Source organism: Puma concolor, chromosome C1, assembly GCF_028749965.1.
Source record: "Puma concolor isolate L17-30 chromosome C1, mPumCon1.1.hap2, whole genome shotgun sequence".
Classification (NCBI taxonomy): Eukaryota; Metazoa; Chordata; class Mammalia; order Carnivora; family Felidae; genus Puma; species Puma concolor.
In genome coordinates this window covers 29,391,633-29,406,569 of record NC_141674.1, presented here as the reverse complement: position 1 = coordinate 29,406,569, position 14,937 = coordinate 29,391,633, and the positions used below count along the sequence as shown (strand labels likewise).

General features: G+C 44.0%; 1 protein-coding gene across 1 annotated transcript; it reads right to left on the bottom strand.

The window, feature by feature from the left end:
* Nucleotides 1–1,957: 1,957 nt before the first annotated feature.
* UTP11 (UTP11 small subunit processome component) lies at nucleotides 1,958–13,547 on the bottom strand. Its single transcript, XM_025934985.2, has 8 exons — nucleotides 13,389–13,547; nucleotides 8,725–8,786; nucleotides 7,172–7,274; nucleotides 6,439–6,552; nucleotides 5,861–5,954; nucleotides 5,643–5,773; nucleotides 3,427–3,537; nucleotides 1,958–2,690 (listed from the first exon to the last, which is right to left on the bottom strand). The coding sequence occupies exons 1-8, from the start codon at nucleotides 13,449–13,451 to the stop codon at nucleotides 2,607–2,609; spliced, it is 762 nt and encodes a 253-aa protein (XP_025790770.2). The 5' UTR covers nucleotides 13,452–13,547; the 3' UTR covers nucleotides 1,958–2,606.
* Between the last annotated feature and the right edge of the window lie 1,390 nt (nucleotides 13,548–14,937).

Here is a 14,937-nt window from a genome sequence, read left to right as displayed (position 1 = left end):
CCTCAGAGACAGCCCTCAGTGTTAACAGCAATTCGGGACACCTGGTTTTATCTCCTTATAGTTCTCTATCTCTAATCTGGAACTTACGGTAGTCCAAAAGGATAGACGTTCCTGCCTACACACATGCCTCTTCAATGAAGCATTGCTGTATACCTACAGAACACGTGAGGACTTACTTAGCACCTAACCAGCGGATGTGAAACCCTGGTGGCACATTCGTGTACCAGAGGGTATATAGGTGTGCGCATATGTGTGTGCATGAGGCCCGAGGGGTAGTACCCTGAAAGTCTATTTAAGTGAGAGCCAGGGCGCCTGGGTGGCTCAGTCAGTTAAGCATCCGACTTCGGCTCAGGTCATGATCTCACAGTCCGTGGGTTCAAACCCCACTTCAGGCTCTGTGCTGACAGCTCAGAGCCTGGAGCCTGCTTCAGATTCTGTCTCTCTGCCCCTCCCCAATTCATGCTATCTCCCAAAAATAAACAAACGTTAAAAATAAATAAATATAAAGTGAGAACTAATGAAGTGTGTGTACCTTTGTGTAAGCGTAAGCTTCAAGAGAAGGCATTAGGTATATCCCTTCCCTGCCTCCCACCTTCCTACCCAGCAGGGACAAGGGATAAGAGTCCGAGTAGCAGCACCAAGCTGGTTTATCCCAGGAACAGACTCTGCCCACTCCTGCCCAACATCCACAGGATAAATCCCTTGCCTGGCTCAGGACTCAGACCTATGTCATAAGACCATTAACATTTACTTAGCTCACCACCTCCCCAAAAGGAAGTTCACACAGAGACTGTGAAGCATTTCCTTCCTTAAGGCAAAAGCTACTAACTTCTATTCCCTGGCCCTTCTTCCTACTTTCCAGGGCTCCCAAATCTAAATCCCACTGGGTACACCCTGAGGAAACATTCTTTCATTTTAGGCTTTATATAGGAGCCTAGCAGTCATAGAAACTTGTTAAGTTTTAACAATGATTTTCGTTTTCTCTTTAAAATCCAGGCACAGCTGTTCCTCCTCCAGGGGTGAGGTGTAAGCACACCTCCCAGAACTCTGCTCCTCCCACATTTGCTCCAAGCATGCTCAGTCCTGTCTTGACCAGCCTCAGCTTACCACCCCGACATAGACAGGAAGAGTGAGACTCTGGGAAGACAAAGGAGCTGCTACACATGCTCTGCAGTCCGCACCTCCAGGGCACAGGCCTGTACCAAGCCATCTACAGCCTTGGAATCAGGAGCTGGCCAGAAGTGCAGAGGGCAGGAACAGAGCCAGATCTGTCCGATATGAGCTTCATCAATAAGGAGGTGCCACCATGGGTTCCTAGTTCCAAGGGTTTCTATCCGTAGCTATAAAGCGTAAGAGAAAGAAAATTCCTCCTTGGCTACTTTATGAAGCCACTGGATATCCATAAACACAGAAGGAAGGAAGGTAAAATCAGTCTGCCCACTAAATCAAACATACAAGCATTAAAAATATTTATTTTAATTTCTACTATGAGCATATACTACTTTTAAAAAATTAATGATGTGTGGCACCTGGATGGCTCAGTTGGTTGAGCATCCGACTTTTAATTTTTTTTTTTTAAAGTTTATTCATTTTTGAGAGACAGAAAGAGACAGAGTATGAGCAGGGGAGGGGCAGAAAGAGGGAGACACAGAATCAGAAGCAGGCTCCAGGCTCCAAGCTGTCAGCACAGAGCCGGATGCAGGGCTCGAACCCATGGATCATGACCTGAGCCGAAGTCAGATGCTTAACCAACTCAGCCACCCAGGTGCCCTGAAGATCCAGCTCTTGATTTCAGCTCAGCTCATGATCCCCCGGCTCAAACTTGGGATTCTCTCTCTCTTCCTCTCTCTCTCCACCCCTCCCCCCTGTTTGCATGTATGCACACGCTCTCTCTCGAAGTAAACTTTAAAAAATAAAAAATTAAGTGATGTAACAAAATGGAAGAATTGAAGTGAAAAAAGATGTAAAATTGTTTACTGTAATTACAACTACAAAACACAAAAACGTAATTAAAAACCAGTACACACCTTTATAGAATGGAGGAAATAGGGGCGCCTAGGTGGCTCAGCCAGTTGAGCATCCAACTCTTGATCTCAGCTCATCTCAGTTTGCTGTCAGCACAGAGCCTGCTTGGGATTCTCTCTCTCCCTCTCTCCTGCCCCTGCTCATGCTCTCTCAAAATAAATAAGTAAACTTAAAAAAAAAAAAAAAAAAGAATGGAGGAAATAAACCAGAATGCTCACAGTTTTGTTCACTTTCATTGCCCTAGCTGCTAGCACTAATAACTATTTATTGTTCCTCAATTAGTACTGGGATTAGGGAAGAATTCATTTATTTTCCAAATTTGCAGTAATAAGATTATATAACTTTCATAAGGAAAAAAATATATAGGAATATAAAACTAAGGCTGATTTCACAACCCTCAAAACAATAAGACATGGGAAGGGGCTTTAATGGTGTCCACAGAAAAATATCACATGTCAGATCTATAATAAAATTACAAACAGGAAAAATCATGTCATTCAGGCTAATGGAATGTGAAGTTACTCAGGGAAAAAAAAAGGAATTCTCTTCTGTATGGAATGACAAAGCTCATCTGTACCACTTCAACGTTTTCGACGACTCTGAAATTTGTAAATAGCTGGGGAGTTCACTGTTTCTTTCTTCACCTTCACCTTCTGAGTTTTGTCCTACAAAAGATTAAAAAGGTTACCAGTAAATGGTAGGATAGCATTTTGTAAAACAGGAAGGTTAATAAACTACCTATTGGAAAGCCCCTAATTCAGTCCTTCTCAAAGTACAGGAAGGACAAAGCCCTACTACCCTCAAGTATCCCCAGATGCAGTGAATCATGTTCTCCCCTGGGAATCTATAATGCTACTACTATGTTGAAGTTTCCAGAAAAACTGAGAAGACAGGGAGTCAAATCATTTTTCTGTAGGGCTTATTCTCACACGGAACCCTAGTTGAGAAAGGCAGATCTGAACGATCTACAAAGCTGAAGAATTTGACATTTAGAGGAATGGTACTAATATGAAAGGAGCATCACATAATCCTTAGCTGTGCTATTTAACAACACAATGTTGTCTATTTTTAAACACCAATGAGTGGCACACACTGCTTTGTTAACCTGCTTAAATGTTACACATAGCTGCTCATAAGCTATAAAGTTCATATGCTACCTGATCCTACCCTTTGCTGTTCCAAAGCACTGACTAATAAGCCCCTTATTACCTTCTTAATCAAGGAACATTTCAACACTGTCAGAGTAACAGACACTGGCTCAAACCACTGCCCCTGAGGAGCAGACATTTTCATTGGGGTTGATTTACACACAGCTGAAATCCAGTCTAAGTTAAAACCTTTACAAGAGAGAAAGGAAAAAAAATAAAATAAAAGGAAGGGCCTAAGGCTCTCTCTCCTTACCAGAAGATCTTTGCGTGTTTGAATTTTCTGTGCAATAACAAACAATTTCTTCTCGCGTTCAATCCGCTGCGTCAGGCAGTTATACTGCTTTTGCCTTTCTTTAGCTATCCGCTGTGGAAGAAATACACACCCGTTTTCAATAAAATTAACAAGATAAAAATGAATTAAAAACTGCTTTTAATCCACTCAAGTCCAAATGCATAAATGGTTTCATCAACTCCCTCCTCCTTACTCAGAATCAACACAAGGGACCATAAAATTGCCCATTTTAGGAACACCAGATTCTAGAGCTAACAGAACGTTGGAGACTTGCCCAGGGACACAAGGTTCACCTGGAACAGAGTCAGGACTGTCCCACGAGTCTCACGGGTCCCAGGAATCTTTCCACTACTACACTAAGCTGTTTGACCTTTGTGTGAGCGTCCCGGTTACCTAAGGCAATGCAGGAATGAGCCAATCCTGGAAACCCTACACAAAGTGAACAGAGAATAGAAAGGCTAATGGACAGTGTGCAGGTGTCTGAGAACCACAGAACTCAGAGAGCAGGACTTTTTCAGCAGAAGCTGACCTGAGAATTCTCACTGCTGAAATATCCCCTCAAAGGCCAGTGGCCCTTCAATTTGGGGGAATCATGAACCCCTGAGAAACTGATGAAAGCTGTGGATTCTTTCCTGAAATAAATGTGTATGTGTGTTGGTGCAAATTTGTGCAAACGCATATGCCTATCTGCACAAAATGTCTGTGTGGAATGAGAATGTTCACAGACTTCCTACAGCTCATCCATGGGCTGCCCACCCCTCCAAGTTAGAGAGATTAAAAATTCCCTTACAATCCACTCACCATCAGTCTCTTAATGAAAATATTTTTGCTTTAAAAATTCCCTTACAATCCACCATCAGTCTCTTAATGAAAATATTTTCGCTTTAAACAAAACAACCAGAAGAAACAACACCACTGGACAAGAACAGCAAGATCCAAATCTTTCCAACTTACAAGGCATGTCTGTGAACTATTCTGTTGGGAGCACTAATCTCTTTAGGGACCACCATAACACTTGAGAAGTGTTAGTGACACAGCTAATTGAAAATACAACTAATTGACAAACAGGGTTATCACGAGAATACTAGTCAGCCGGCTCCTCAGCTGGAAGTGTTATCTACAAGGGGGGACCATCACTGGGCTTCAGATTTAAACAATTCACCAATTCTAGCATAGTCTCGCAGCAGTGGTTTCAGACAGCTTTTGTTTTCACTTTATTACACAGACTGTCAAATTTATGGGATTACCCAATATAGTCAAACTAATTAGGGGTATTTATATTACCAACGCAAGTTTAGCTGCCTCTGAGCTAGAGAAACTGCTGTGAAATTAAACATTGGAAGCAAAGCTGATGCGGTGTAAATGATTCAAATCAAAACAGAACAGCTGTCTGCTTGAAACACATTGACAGCATTTTTTTTTTAATGAATCAGTCAGAAGTGAGAGTTCAACTCCAGAAGGCTCTGAGAAAAAGCATGTCTTCTGCACAAACCCAGTTACAGTGATGGAAAGCACCATAAGGAAAAGTCAATACAAAATTCTGGTTACAAATGTATAATATGTAAATACTTTCTGAGATGTGTATTTGCTGCTGAAGGTTCAATATCAGAATATACCAAATCCCTAAATCTTCAGTGTCCCCTCCTCTCTCTGCATTTTACAAGGTAGGCATCAGTCACAAGTCTTAAAGGCACAAAGCCCAGAGCGAGAGGTGGGATTCAAATGCAAATCTAAAAGCCAGACCAGGGGCACCTAGGTGGCTCAGTTGATTGACATCAGTTTGGGTCATAATCTCAGTTTGTGAGTTTGAGCCCTTCACTGGGCTTGCTGCTATCAGAGCCCGTTTAGGATTTTCTGTTCCCCTCTCTCTCTGTCTCTCCCCTACTCACACTCTCACACTCAAAAATAAATAAAACATTTAAAACAATTTTTTTAATTAAAAAAAATAAAGCCAAACCCTTAAGCTTCCAACCACTAAGCCACACTATGCCACACACCCCCCAATCTTAAAAACCAAGGAACCTTCATCCATTCCCATCCCATCATCAAATCTTCCTTCCACTTTTCTAAGGGAACTTAATGAGCTTTCCTTAATTATAGTAAATGTGGGGGGGGGGGGGGGGATGTGGATCCTAGATTCTCCTAAGCTCAGACCTGAAAACAACGGAGAAAATTACCTTAAGTCGAGTCTGCTGGGTAACCCCCTTCACTTTCTCCTTCTGCAAGGTCTCTATTGTGGGTCTATTAAAGACTCTGTCAACAAGTTCCGGGGCTGTTCGCAGGTGAGCGGCAATATCAAACTGTTCAACTGAAAGTCAAGACAATTCTTAAGGCACTAACACCAAACATACACCAACATGCTAGACTATCCCAGAAACCCTCAAACATTTCATACCTTCCTTTTTGGTGTCAAAAAAAAACACATGCTTATTCTGTTGCTTCCCCTGGAAATCCAGCAGATGGAGCTCTGATTTCAGTCTTTCAATTTTCTAGAATACAGAACAGGATCTCATTTTACACTGGGTTCTTCCAGGGTATCAGAGATGAATGTCAAAAGTGTAAACCATTTCACATCATTATCACGAGCCAGCAAAAAAATGTGCTTCATTCTTTTAAAGAACGGCTAAACATCCATCAAGCACCAACCACAGTTAAGTGACTGGGCTACACATTCCACAAAACTCATTTAATCCTTACAACAATCCCATGAAATAGAAATGAGGAACCAATCTCTCAAGGATGTTAATTTGTCCATAATCATGGGGCTAATAAATGGCAGAGCCAGAATTCAAACCTAAGTCTGTCTCATTTCCAAATCTGAACTCTTTCCACTCTACCATACTGACTACACTTCTAAATCATTATACCACACACAAGTACTTCAAGAAGAAATCAACTTATAATTTGAAGTCACTGAATCTGCATTTCTTTCCTTAACAAAAATACAACAGAACAAAGGGCTTCACTTGTTACCTTAGCTTCTGCAACCCTTTTCATTTCTATGTATTTGACATCCTGGGTTTTCATCAGTTTCAGCTGTTCTGGAGTTACTTCTTCCTTAGTCTCCTTAATAACGTGAACTCCATCCTAAAATCCAGATTTAAAAGATACAGTCCCTCTTAGATTAAAATCACTGATAAGCTGTCAGCATAGCTTATGACTGGAACAAAGACAACTGAATGCCATCTACAACAGCAGTCCAATGTACTAAGCCCCTAGATGCATGTTCAATTTAGCACCTCATCATCCACTCTTAGAACAGCTCCAGGCAGAGGTGGCTGGGTGGCTCAGTCAGTTAAGTCTGACTTCGGCTCAGGTCATGATCTCACGGTTTGTGAGTTCAAGCCCTGCGTCGGGCTCTGTGCTGACAGCTCAGAGACTAGAGCCTGCTTCGGATTCTGTCTCTCTCTCTCTCCCTCTCTGTCCCCCACCCCCACTTGCACTCTCTCTCTCAAAAATTAACATTAAAAAAAAAAATTAAGGAAAAAAAAGAAGAGCTCCAGTCATAAGACAACTCAGATTCAGGAGTAGAAATGCATGCTGTTCATGAAGGGACAGTTTGCCTTGGATACTGACCAAGAGCATTTGGACCAAGTGGAGAAGGGCTAAATAAAGGCCAAGGCTCCTTCCTCTCCATCTCTTCCCCCATCTTATTTTCTTTATTGAGTTGGAGCTCAGAATACCAACTGATCCATTAGGTACCCACCTGGAGTTTAACCCGAGTCATTTTATAGTAGAATTCATCTGGATTTTTTTCAAGAGCCTTCTTCCGGAGAGCTCTGAGGTACTCTTGCTTTTTCCGGTAGTCACTAAAAGGCAGTTTAAGTGAAGTTCATAACAAAAAAAATCCAAAAACAAAAAAGCACAAACAAAAAAACCCACAAGAGCACACTTTACAAGCATCTAAAGTTCATACAAAATGAAACTCAAAAAAGCCAGAGCAATGACTAGATTTGATCCAGGCTCCACTGTCACTAATGTTGAGATCTCGTCACTGTAGGCTACTCTCTTATCCCAAAATTCACCTGAAACTGTCCCCATCTCACATGTTTTAGCGCTTTTTACATCTTTAGAGGGAAACACCAAAGAAAGCACATATTAAAGCTCATTAGAAAGGGTTCTGATCAGGGCGCCCGGGTGGCTCAGTCGGTAAAGCGTCTGACTTCGGCCTAGGTCATGATCTCACAGCTCGTGGGTTTGAACCCCGCATAGGGCTCTGTGCTGATGGCTCAGAGCCTGCAGCCTGCTTCAGATACTGTGTCTCCCTGTCTTTCTGCCCCTCCCCCACTCACGCTCTGTCTCTCTCCCCTTCAAAAATAAACGTTTAAAAAAAAGAAAGGGTTCTGATGCAAGCTTGGGCACCAACTGACCAAATAAGGTTCCAAAACTACACAGCACAGAATAGCATACTGACTAGAATCGTGGACTCTGAAGCCAGACTATCTGGATTAAAACCTTAACTCCACCACTTCTAGCTAAGTAATCCTGGATAATTTAGCTAACCAATCTGCATCTTAATTTAATCTGTAGAATGGGTATGATGAGAACAGTATCCCAGAAGATTGTTGGGAGGAATAAATAAGTGTAAATATTGCAAGTCTCCCAAAACACTACCTAATCCAATAATAGCACTCAGTTATCATTATTAGCCTTAACTCTGGGACCCAGAGCAATCCACTTAATCCATCACCATCTGTACCAGGAGCACAAAAGGACCTCAGCTGACATGCATAGTTAACAAATAATTATAATTTATTCTCCAAATAAAGTGCCAAAGAAGAAAAATAGAGGTAATTGTTTTATGAAATGTTTTCAGAGTTCATTATCACCCACGCTCAGTCTTATGAATCCATCTTTCACATCTCTTCATTCCACACCACACACGGGGTGATGTAAGAGACTCAACAACTGGAATTTTAGATTCTATCTTGCATTTCAAGAGAAGGGAGAGAAAAAAAGAGATTCTGCTTTTGGCTCAAACACCAAGGCAGGGGCAAATCAAAGCCACTATGAGCAAACTATCTGGAACAACAGAATTAGAAAAAATTCGCAGTGCAACCGTAGTTAAATAAATAACGCTCTGCCCAAACAAAGAGAGAAGTTTAGGGTCACAAACAAGTATCTGACGGGTTGCCAGCGTTCTGGCCATTTTATCAATGGCAGGAAATTATCCCCCGTCAGACACTTGGGCAATCCAGCTGCCGTGCAGGGAAGTGGTCAACCTTCTTGGCAGCACCTCTACCGGGAAACCGAACTCACTCTGCGCGAAGTTTGTAATCTTTCTTTTTTTCCAGCAGGCCCAGATGTTTTCGAAAGCCAGGCTAGAAGACAAAAGGGAAAAAAAAGAAAGTGCTTAGTGCCCCCAGCAAACACATGCCCAAATCAACATGACACCTCACAAGAACAAGAGTCTCTGGAGTGCTCAGTAAATCCATGTCCTTGGAGCCAACTTGCTACCCTGTTCCCTTCCCTCCCCCACTGGGCTCTGCCCAAGGATGAGAGGTACTATACGGACGCCAGAGAGGTCATAAGCACTGCCATAGTAGGTTTCCTGGCCTATTAAGGACAGAGAGAGGCAACAATGACTCGGCACTAAGCAAGCAGTTGCCAGCTGTACTAAAATTACTACAGCCTTAATCCAAGGGTTTAAAAAATACTATGAAGGGAAAATATAATAACAGGGAGGCAACTGTGGTAAGGGCTCTAAATTTAGAGTCCAAGAACTGGGTTCAAATCCAAGCGTTACCTCTTAACAACCTGTGACCTTATGCAAGTCACTTCACTTCTCTGAGCTGCTGTTTCCTAACTTTAAAACGAGAATAACAATACCTGCTTCCCCTGGTTATCATTAGGATTAAATGAGCCTCTGTAAGGGGGCAGTGCTGGCACCTGGCCTGGCACAAGGCAAATACCCACCACATGTTTACTGTTATCATTATTCCTTTGGTAAGAAGTAAGAGAGAAAACCGAGTGTGACACAGAATACCCTTCTGACACAGAACTTGGATAGCATGGAAGGCACAAGGATTATATCTTGGTATTATCTTTCTACAAGCTATTTGTTGAGCAATTAATATATGTCAGTATCTGTGCTAGATGTTTCTGCCCACATCATCATAACAGACCACATTTATTAAGCACGTACTCTGTTACAAAGCAATCTGCTGTGCTCGTTACACACAATCTCTTAATCCCCACAACAAACAGGAGAAGTAGATAAAACATAGGATTGTTATCCCAATTTTCCAAAAGGGGAATAAAGTTTAGAGAATGACTTGCCCAAGAACACAGAATAACTGGCAAAGCTAGAACCAGAACCCACTCTATGTCAGGCCAGAGTCTGTGCTCTTTCCCACAAGAGACCGCATCTTCTCCTGCTCTGAATAATCTCAATTTTTGAGAAGATACATACACTTCTTTTTTTTTTTTTTAATTTTTTTTAACGTTTTTTTATTTATTTTTGAGACAGAGAGAGACAGAGCATGAACGGGGAGGGGCAGAGAGAGAGGGAGATACAGAATCGGAAGCAGGCTCCAGGCTCCGAGCCATCAGCCCAGAGCCCGATGCGGGGCTTGAACTCACGGACCGTGAGATCGTGACCTGAGCTGAAGTCGGACGCTTAACCGACTGAGCCACCCAGGCTCCCCAAGAAGGTACATACACTTCTAACACAATACTACACACAAGTTTAAACTTGTATAATACTAGCAGATGACATTTTTAAGTTACCTCTCTCAATTTTTATCCTTGAAATGATGCAACAAATAATTCAATAATTAAAATAACAGCCAAACTGAAATCAAAAACACAACAAACACAAGAAACAGGTGTTGGCGAGGATGTGAAGAAGAAGGAACCCTCATGCACTATTGGTGGGAATGAAAATGGATGCAGCCACTGTGGAAAACAGTATGGAGGTTCCTCAAAAATTAAAACCAGAGGGTGGCCCGGGCACCTAGGTGGCTCAGTCGGTTGAGCGTCCGACTGACCTCAGGTCAACTCAGGTCATGATCTCACAGTTTGTGCGTTCAAGCCCCTCATCTGGCTCTGTGCTGACCACTTGCTTGGAGCCTGCTTCAGATTCTGTGTCTCCTCTCTCTGCCACTCCCCTGCTCATGCTTTGTCTCACTGTTTCTCAAAAATAAATAAATGTAAAAAAAAAAAAAAAGAAATTTTTTTTTTTTTTTTGAAACTAGAGAGTGGCCTGGGTGGCTCAGTCAGTGGAGCATCCGATTCTTGCCTTCAGCTCAGATCATGGGACTGAGCCCCTGTGTCCGGCTTCACACTGAGCATGAAGCCTGCTTAAGATTCTCTCTCTCCCTCTCTTGCTGTCCCTCTCTCCCACGCATGCTCTCACTCGCTCTAAAACTAAAAAAAAAAAAAAAAAAAAAAAAAAATTCAAAACAGAAATATTCTACAATCCAGGAATCATAGATACTGGCTATCTACCCAAAAATTACAAAAACGCTAATTCAAAGGGATCTGAGTTATAGAAGAAGACTGGCCATTGCATCTGAAGTAGCTCACCTAATTATACCTACTCCCTCCATACAAAACATCTTCAGTAGCTGGCCCACCACCTCAGTGAAGAACCTATGGCATAAAGTCCAAACTTTACCCAGACATAGAGTACCCTGGTCAACATGTTTACCCATCTTTCCAGCATGGCCTTCTTCTTACCTCTCCCACAAAGATCCTCTATTCCTACTCAAACATGACCGTGTCATGCTTATGTCCAGCCTTAGAAGCCCTCCATCTTCTGGAGTGCCGGTGGCTCAGTCAATTAAGTGTCCGACTCTTGGTTTTGGCTCAGGTCATGGTCCCACGGTTCCTGAGTTCCAGCTCCACAAGTTTGAGCCCTGCGTCCGGCTTGCTTGGGATTCTCTCCTGCCCCTCCCTTTCTCTGTTAATCCAAACCAACTACTTACAACTGATATTTTGGATACACTATTCAACCTCTTTAAGCATCAGAGTCCTCATATGGAAAATATGGATAACATCCACCTCATAGACACGCTGTAGATTTAAATGAGATCATCCTTGTACAGCATGTTGGGCTGTACCTAACATACAATCAATGCTCAAAAAGTGACAGCTATTATCATTTCCTTCAAAGTTCAGCAAGTTTCACCAGGAAGCTCCCGCATCATCTCTACTTTTCCCATTCAAATTCCTCATTTGGCAGTGTTCCTGTGCTATCTCTTATACAGGTGCCTCTTTATATATATATATATATATATATATATATATATATATATATATATATATATACACACACACACACACATATATATTTATTTTTGAGAGAGAGAGAGAGAGAGAGAGAGAAACATGGAGTGTGAACGGGGGAGGGCAGATAGAGGGAGACACAGAAACTAAAGCAAGCGCCAGGCTCTGAGCTGCCAGCACAGAGCCAGAAGCAGGGCTCGAACTCAAGAACCATGAGATCATGACCTGAGCTGAGGTCGGAGACCCATCTGACTGAGCCACCCAGGCTCCCCTTTTACAGGTGCCTCTTTATTCATCTTTTAGTGGCCTCTGGATTCCTGGTCTGATTTCTGGCTTTGCCAATTGCCAACTACAGCTGTATGTCTTTAGGCAAATTACTTAACCTATCTGAGTCTTCGTTTCCCCATCTGCAAATGTGAGAAAATAACGGTACCTACCTCCACACGGTGTCAACAGTTAAATGAGATAACAAGTAAAGCATTCTGCACTTTTGGCTCTGGCCCACAACAAACACTGCTATCGTTACTTTTTTTTTTTTTTTTTTTTAATTTATTTTGAGCGAGCAAGCAAGCAAGTGGGGTGGGGCAGAGAGAGGGGAAGAGAGAATCCCAAGCAGGCTCCACTCTGTCAGGGCAGAGCCCAGCTCAATCTCATGACCCTGGGATCATGACCTGAGCAGAAGTCAAGAGTCACGCTCAAGGACTGAGCCACCCAGGCACCCCTATCATTACTTTTAGATAGGCCCACAAATAGGTTCAAACAGGTACCACAATTAGGTGGCAAATTGCACTATTGCTCCTAGCACACGACTGAGCACACAGTAAGTGCACAATAAATATCTGATAAATGCTATTAAGGAGGAAGACTGACTCTGGTTAGGAGGCCTTAGTTTCCCCCATCAGTGAATAACACAACTTTGGACACATCTTTCTCCCTCTCTTCCCCACCTGCAAAATGAAGTTGGACCAGATAACTAGGTTGTATATGTGGTTTTTAAGCACAGTGAAATGGATGCGCTGGTTCTGCATATATTAAACTAGTTTCTACTCAACCTCCCCAACACAGACACACCCTCCACAGAAGTCCTACAACTGTCTATCCACCTGAATTTGGGGTTTAGGACTCGGCAAGTCACTTCTGCTCTCTGGGCCTCAGTTTGTTCACCTGTACAATGGGGATGGAAAACATAATGGCCTGAGACATAAAAAGCGTATACGGCGGACCTTCATAAGATTATGCGCTAAGCCCACGCCTGTCTGTGTTACATTATCAGCACCGATCTCTTGGGTTACTGACCCCCGCCCCCCTACGCAGTGGGCAGGGCTCTGCACCCTTAGATGGGGGTTCCAGTTCCAGCCGGTATGCGCTTTGGCCTCACCTTCCTCCCAGGTCAAGCATTTTACACACGGCGTCTCACCCAACTACCTCCGCACTGAAATTCCGCAAGACAGCTTTGACTATACCCAAAGAACCGGTCGGGAGTAAGGCAGGGAACGGGAACGACGACCCCCCTCCCCTCCCCAGGCTTCGAGGCTCCGCCCCAGGCACGCCGGCATCATTAGCATATATTTGCATTTATTTACGTGCCCCAGCGACGCGCCAAAGGGACCTGGTCCCGCAGGTGAGGAGGAGAAAGGGGTGAGGGAGGCACACGGGGCCACGGCCCAGCGCTCGTGGGACCTGTGCGGTCCTACCTGGCTTCGCTCTCGGTGTTCTCGCTGCCGGGACTTAGCCGCCTTCCGAAAAGCCGCTGCCATCGCTACTCACGCCTGGAAAAGCTCAGGAGACAACGCCAGCTCCGCACCGCCTCAGCCGCCTAGTACCCCGATCCTACCGGAAGTAGGCCAGGGCGCCAGACGCTTAGAACCGCCCACTTCCTCCCCGCAGCCTATCCGACCCGTGCCTTCCCGGAACTACGTCATCTAGCAAAGGCGTCCAGCGCGAGCTGCTTCTGGGAAGTGTAGTTTCCTAGGTCTAGTCTCGTGACCCTGCAAGACTAAGTTCTCATTCGCCAGAGCTTGTGCACGTGTACCCAGATCTCTCGTTTTCGCGCTCCGCTCCGCGTGGTCACCTGGGAACACGTGGCTGGCAGTGCCCCGGGGCTGAGCCGTGCTTGGAGTGTGCGCATGTGCAGTCACCAAACAGCTCTGCTCCACTTGCCCTATTTATACGGTGTGTTTAGAGGCAGGAACCGTGTGAATTTTAACGTGTACAGGAAAGAGCGTTCTAGGGACAGGAGACCTTAAAACCAGGTTTGGCTCTGCCACTTACCAGCAGCTGTGACTTTTGACAGGTCTCTTGACTTTAATGAGCATCATTTTTCTTCGTCCATAAAACAAGGATAATAATAGCGTGCACCGCTCGCTTCACAGGGCCGTCAAGAGACTCACAGTTGAATGAAGGAGTTCTATCCCTTACAGTAGTTGTAAAGTTGGAGTCCCTCACACCCTCTGGGGCATGGCAGCTGGCTGACAGGACGGGTATCAGAGGCAGCACAATGTAATGATTAGGACCATAAACCATACAGGTGTGATCTGATGCTAACAGCCACCAGCCAAGACAAAATTAGCTTCATTTAACCTCTGTCTCCCCATCTGTAAAATGGTGGTAATAATACTATTACCTACAGAATTGTTGCAAGGATGAAATGAAATGGTATGTCTAAGGTGTTTGCTGCCGCGTTCACCTCTTAACAGGTTCACAGTCGGGACGCCTGGGTGGCTCAGGCGGTTAGGCGTCCAACTTCGGCTCAGGTCATGATCTCACGGTTCGTGGGTTCGAGCCCCATGTCTGGCTCTGCCCTGACAGCTCAGAGTCTGGAGCCTGCTTCCGATTCTGTCTCTCTCTCTCTCTCTCTCTCTCTCTCTCTGCCCCTCCCCCCTCTCTGAAAAAAATAAACATTAAAAAAAAAAAAAACCTCACAGTCAATCGGAGCAATGGATGTTGTTGTTGTTACTACTATTGTTACTAAACCTACCCATAAGGATAGAGAGAGGGTTGGGCACAGCAGAGCTCTTCAGAGGCATTTGGTTTCTTTTCCACTACACGAAGCTAACCCTCAGCGAGTCCTATAATAGCACCCATTTGTCATGACAGAGCTCACTCCTCCAGCTGAGGCACTCTGAGGAAATCCTCTCCTCAGTCCCAGGAAGTGCGAGTCTAGTAGACGGGTGGGTACGACAAAGCTGAAAGTAGCTGAGATCGGCCACGTGACAAGTTTTTCCCTGCCTGTCCGTCCAAGTC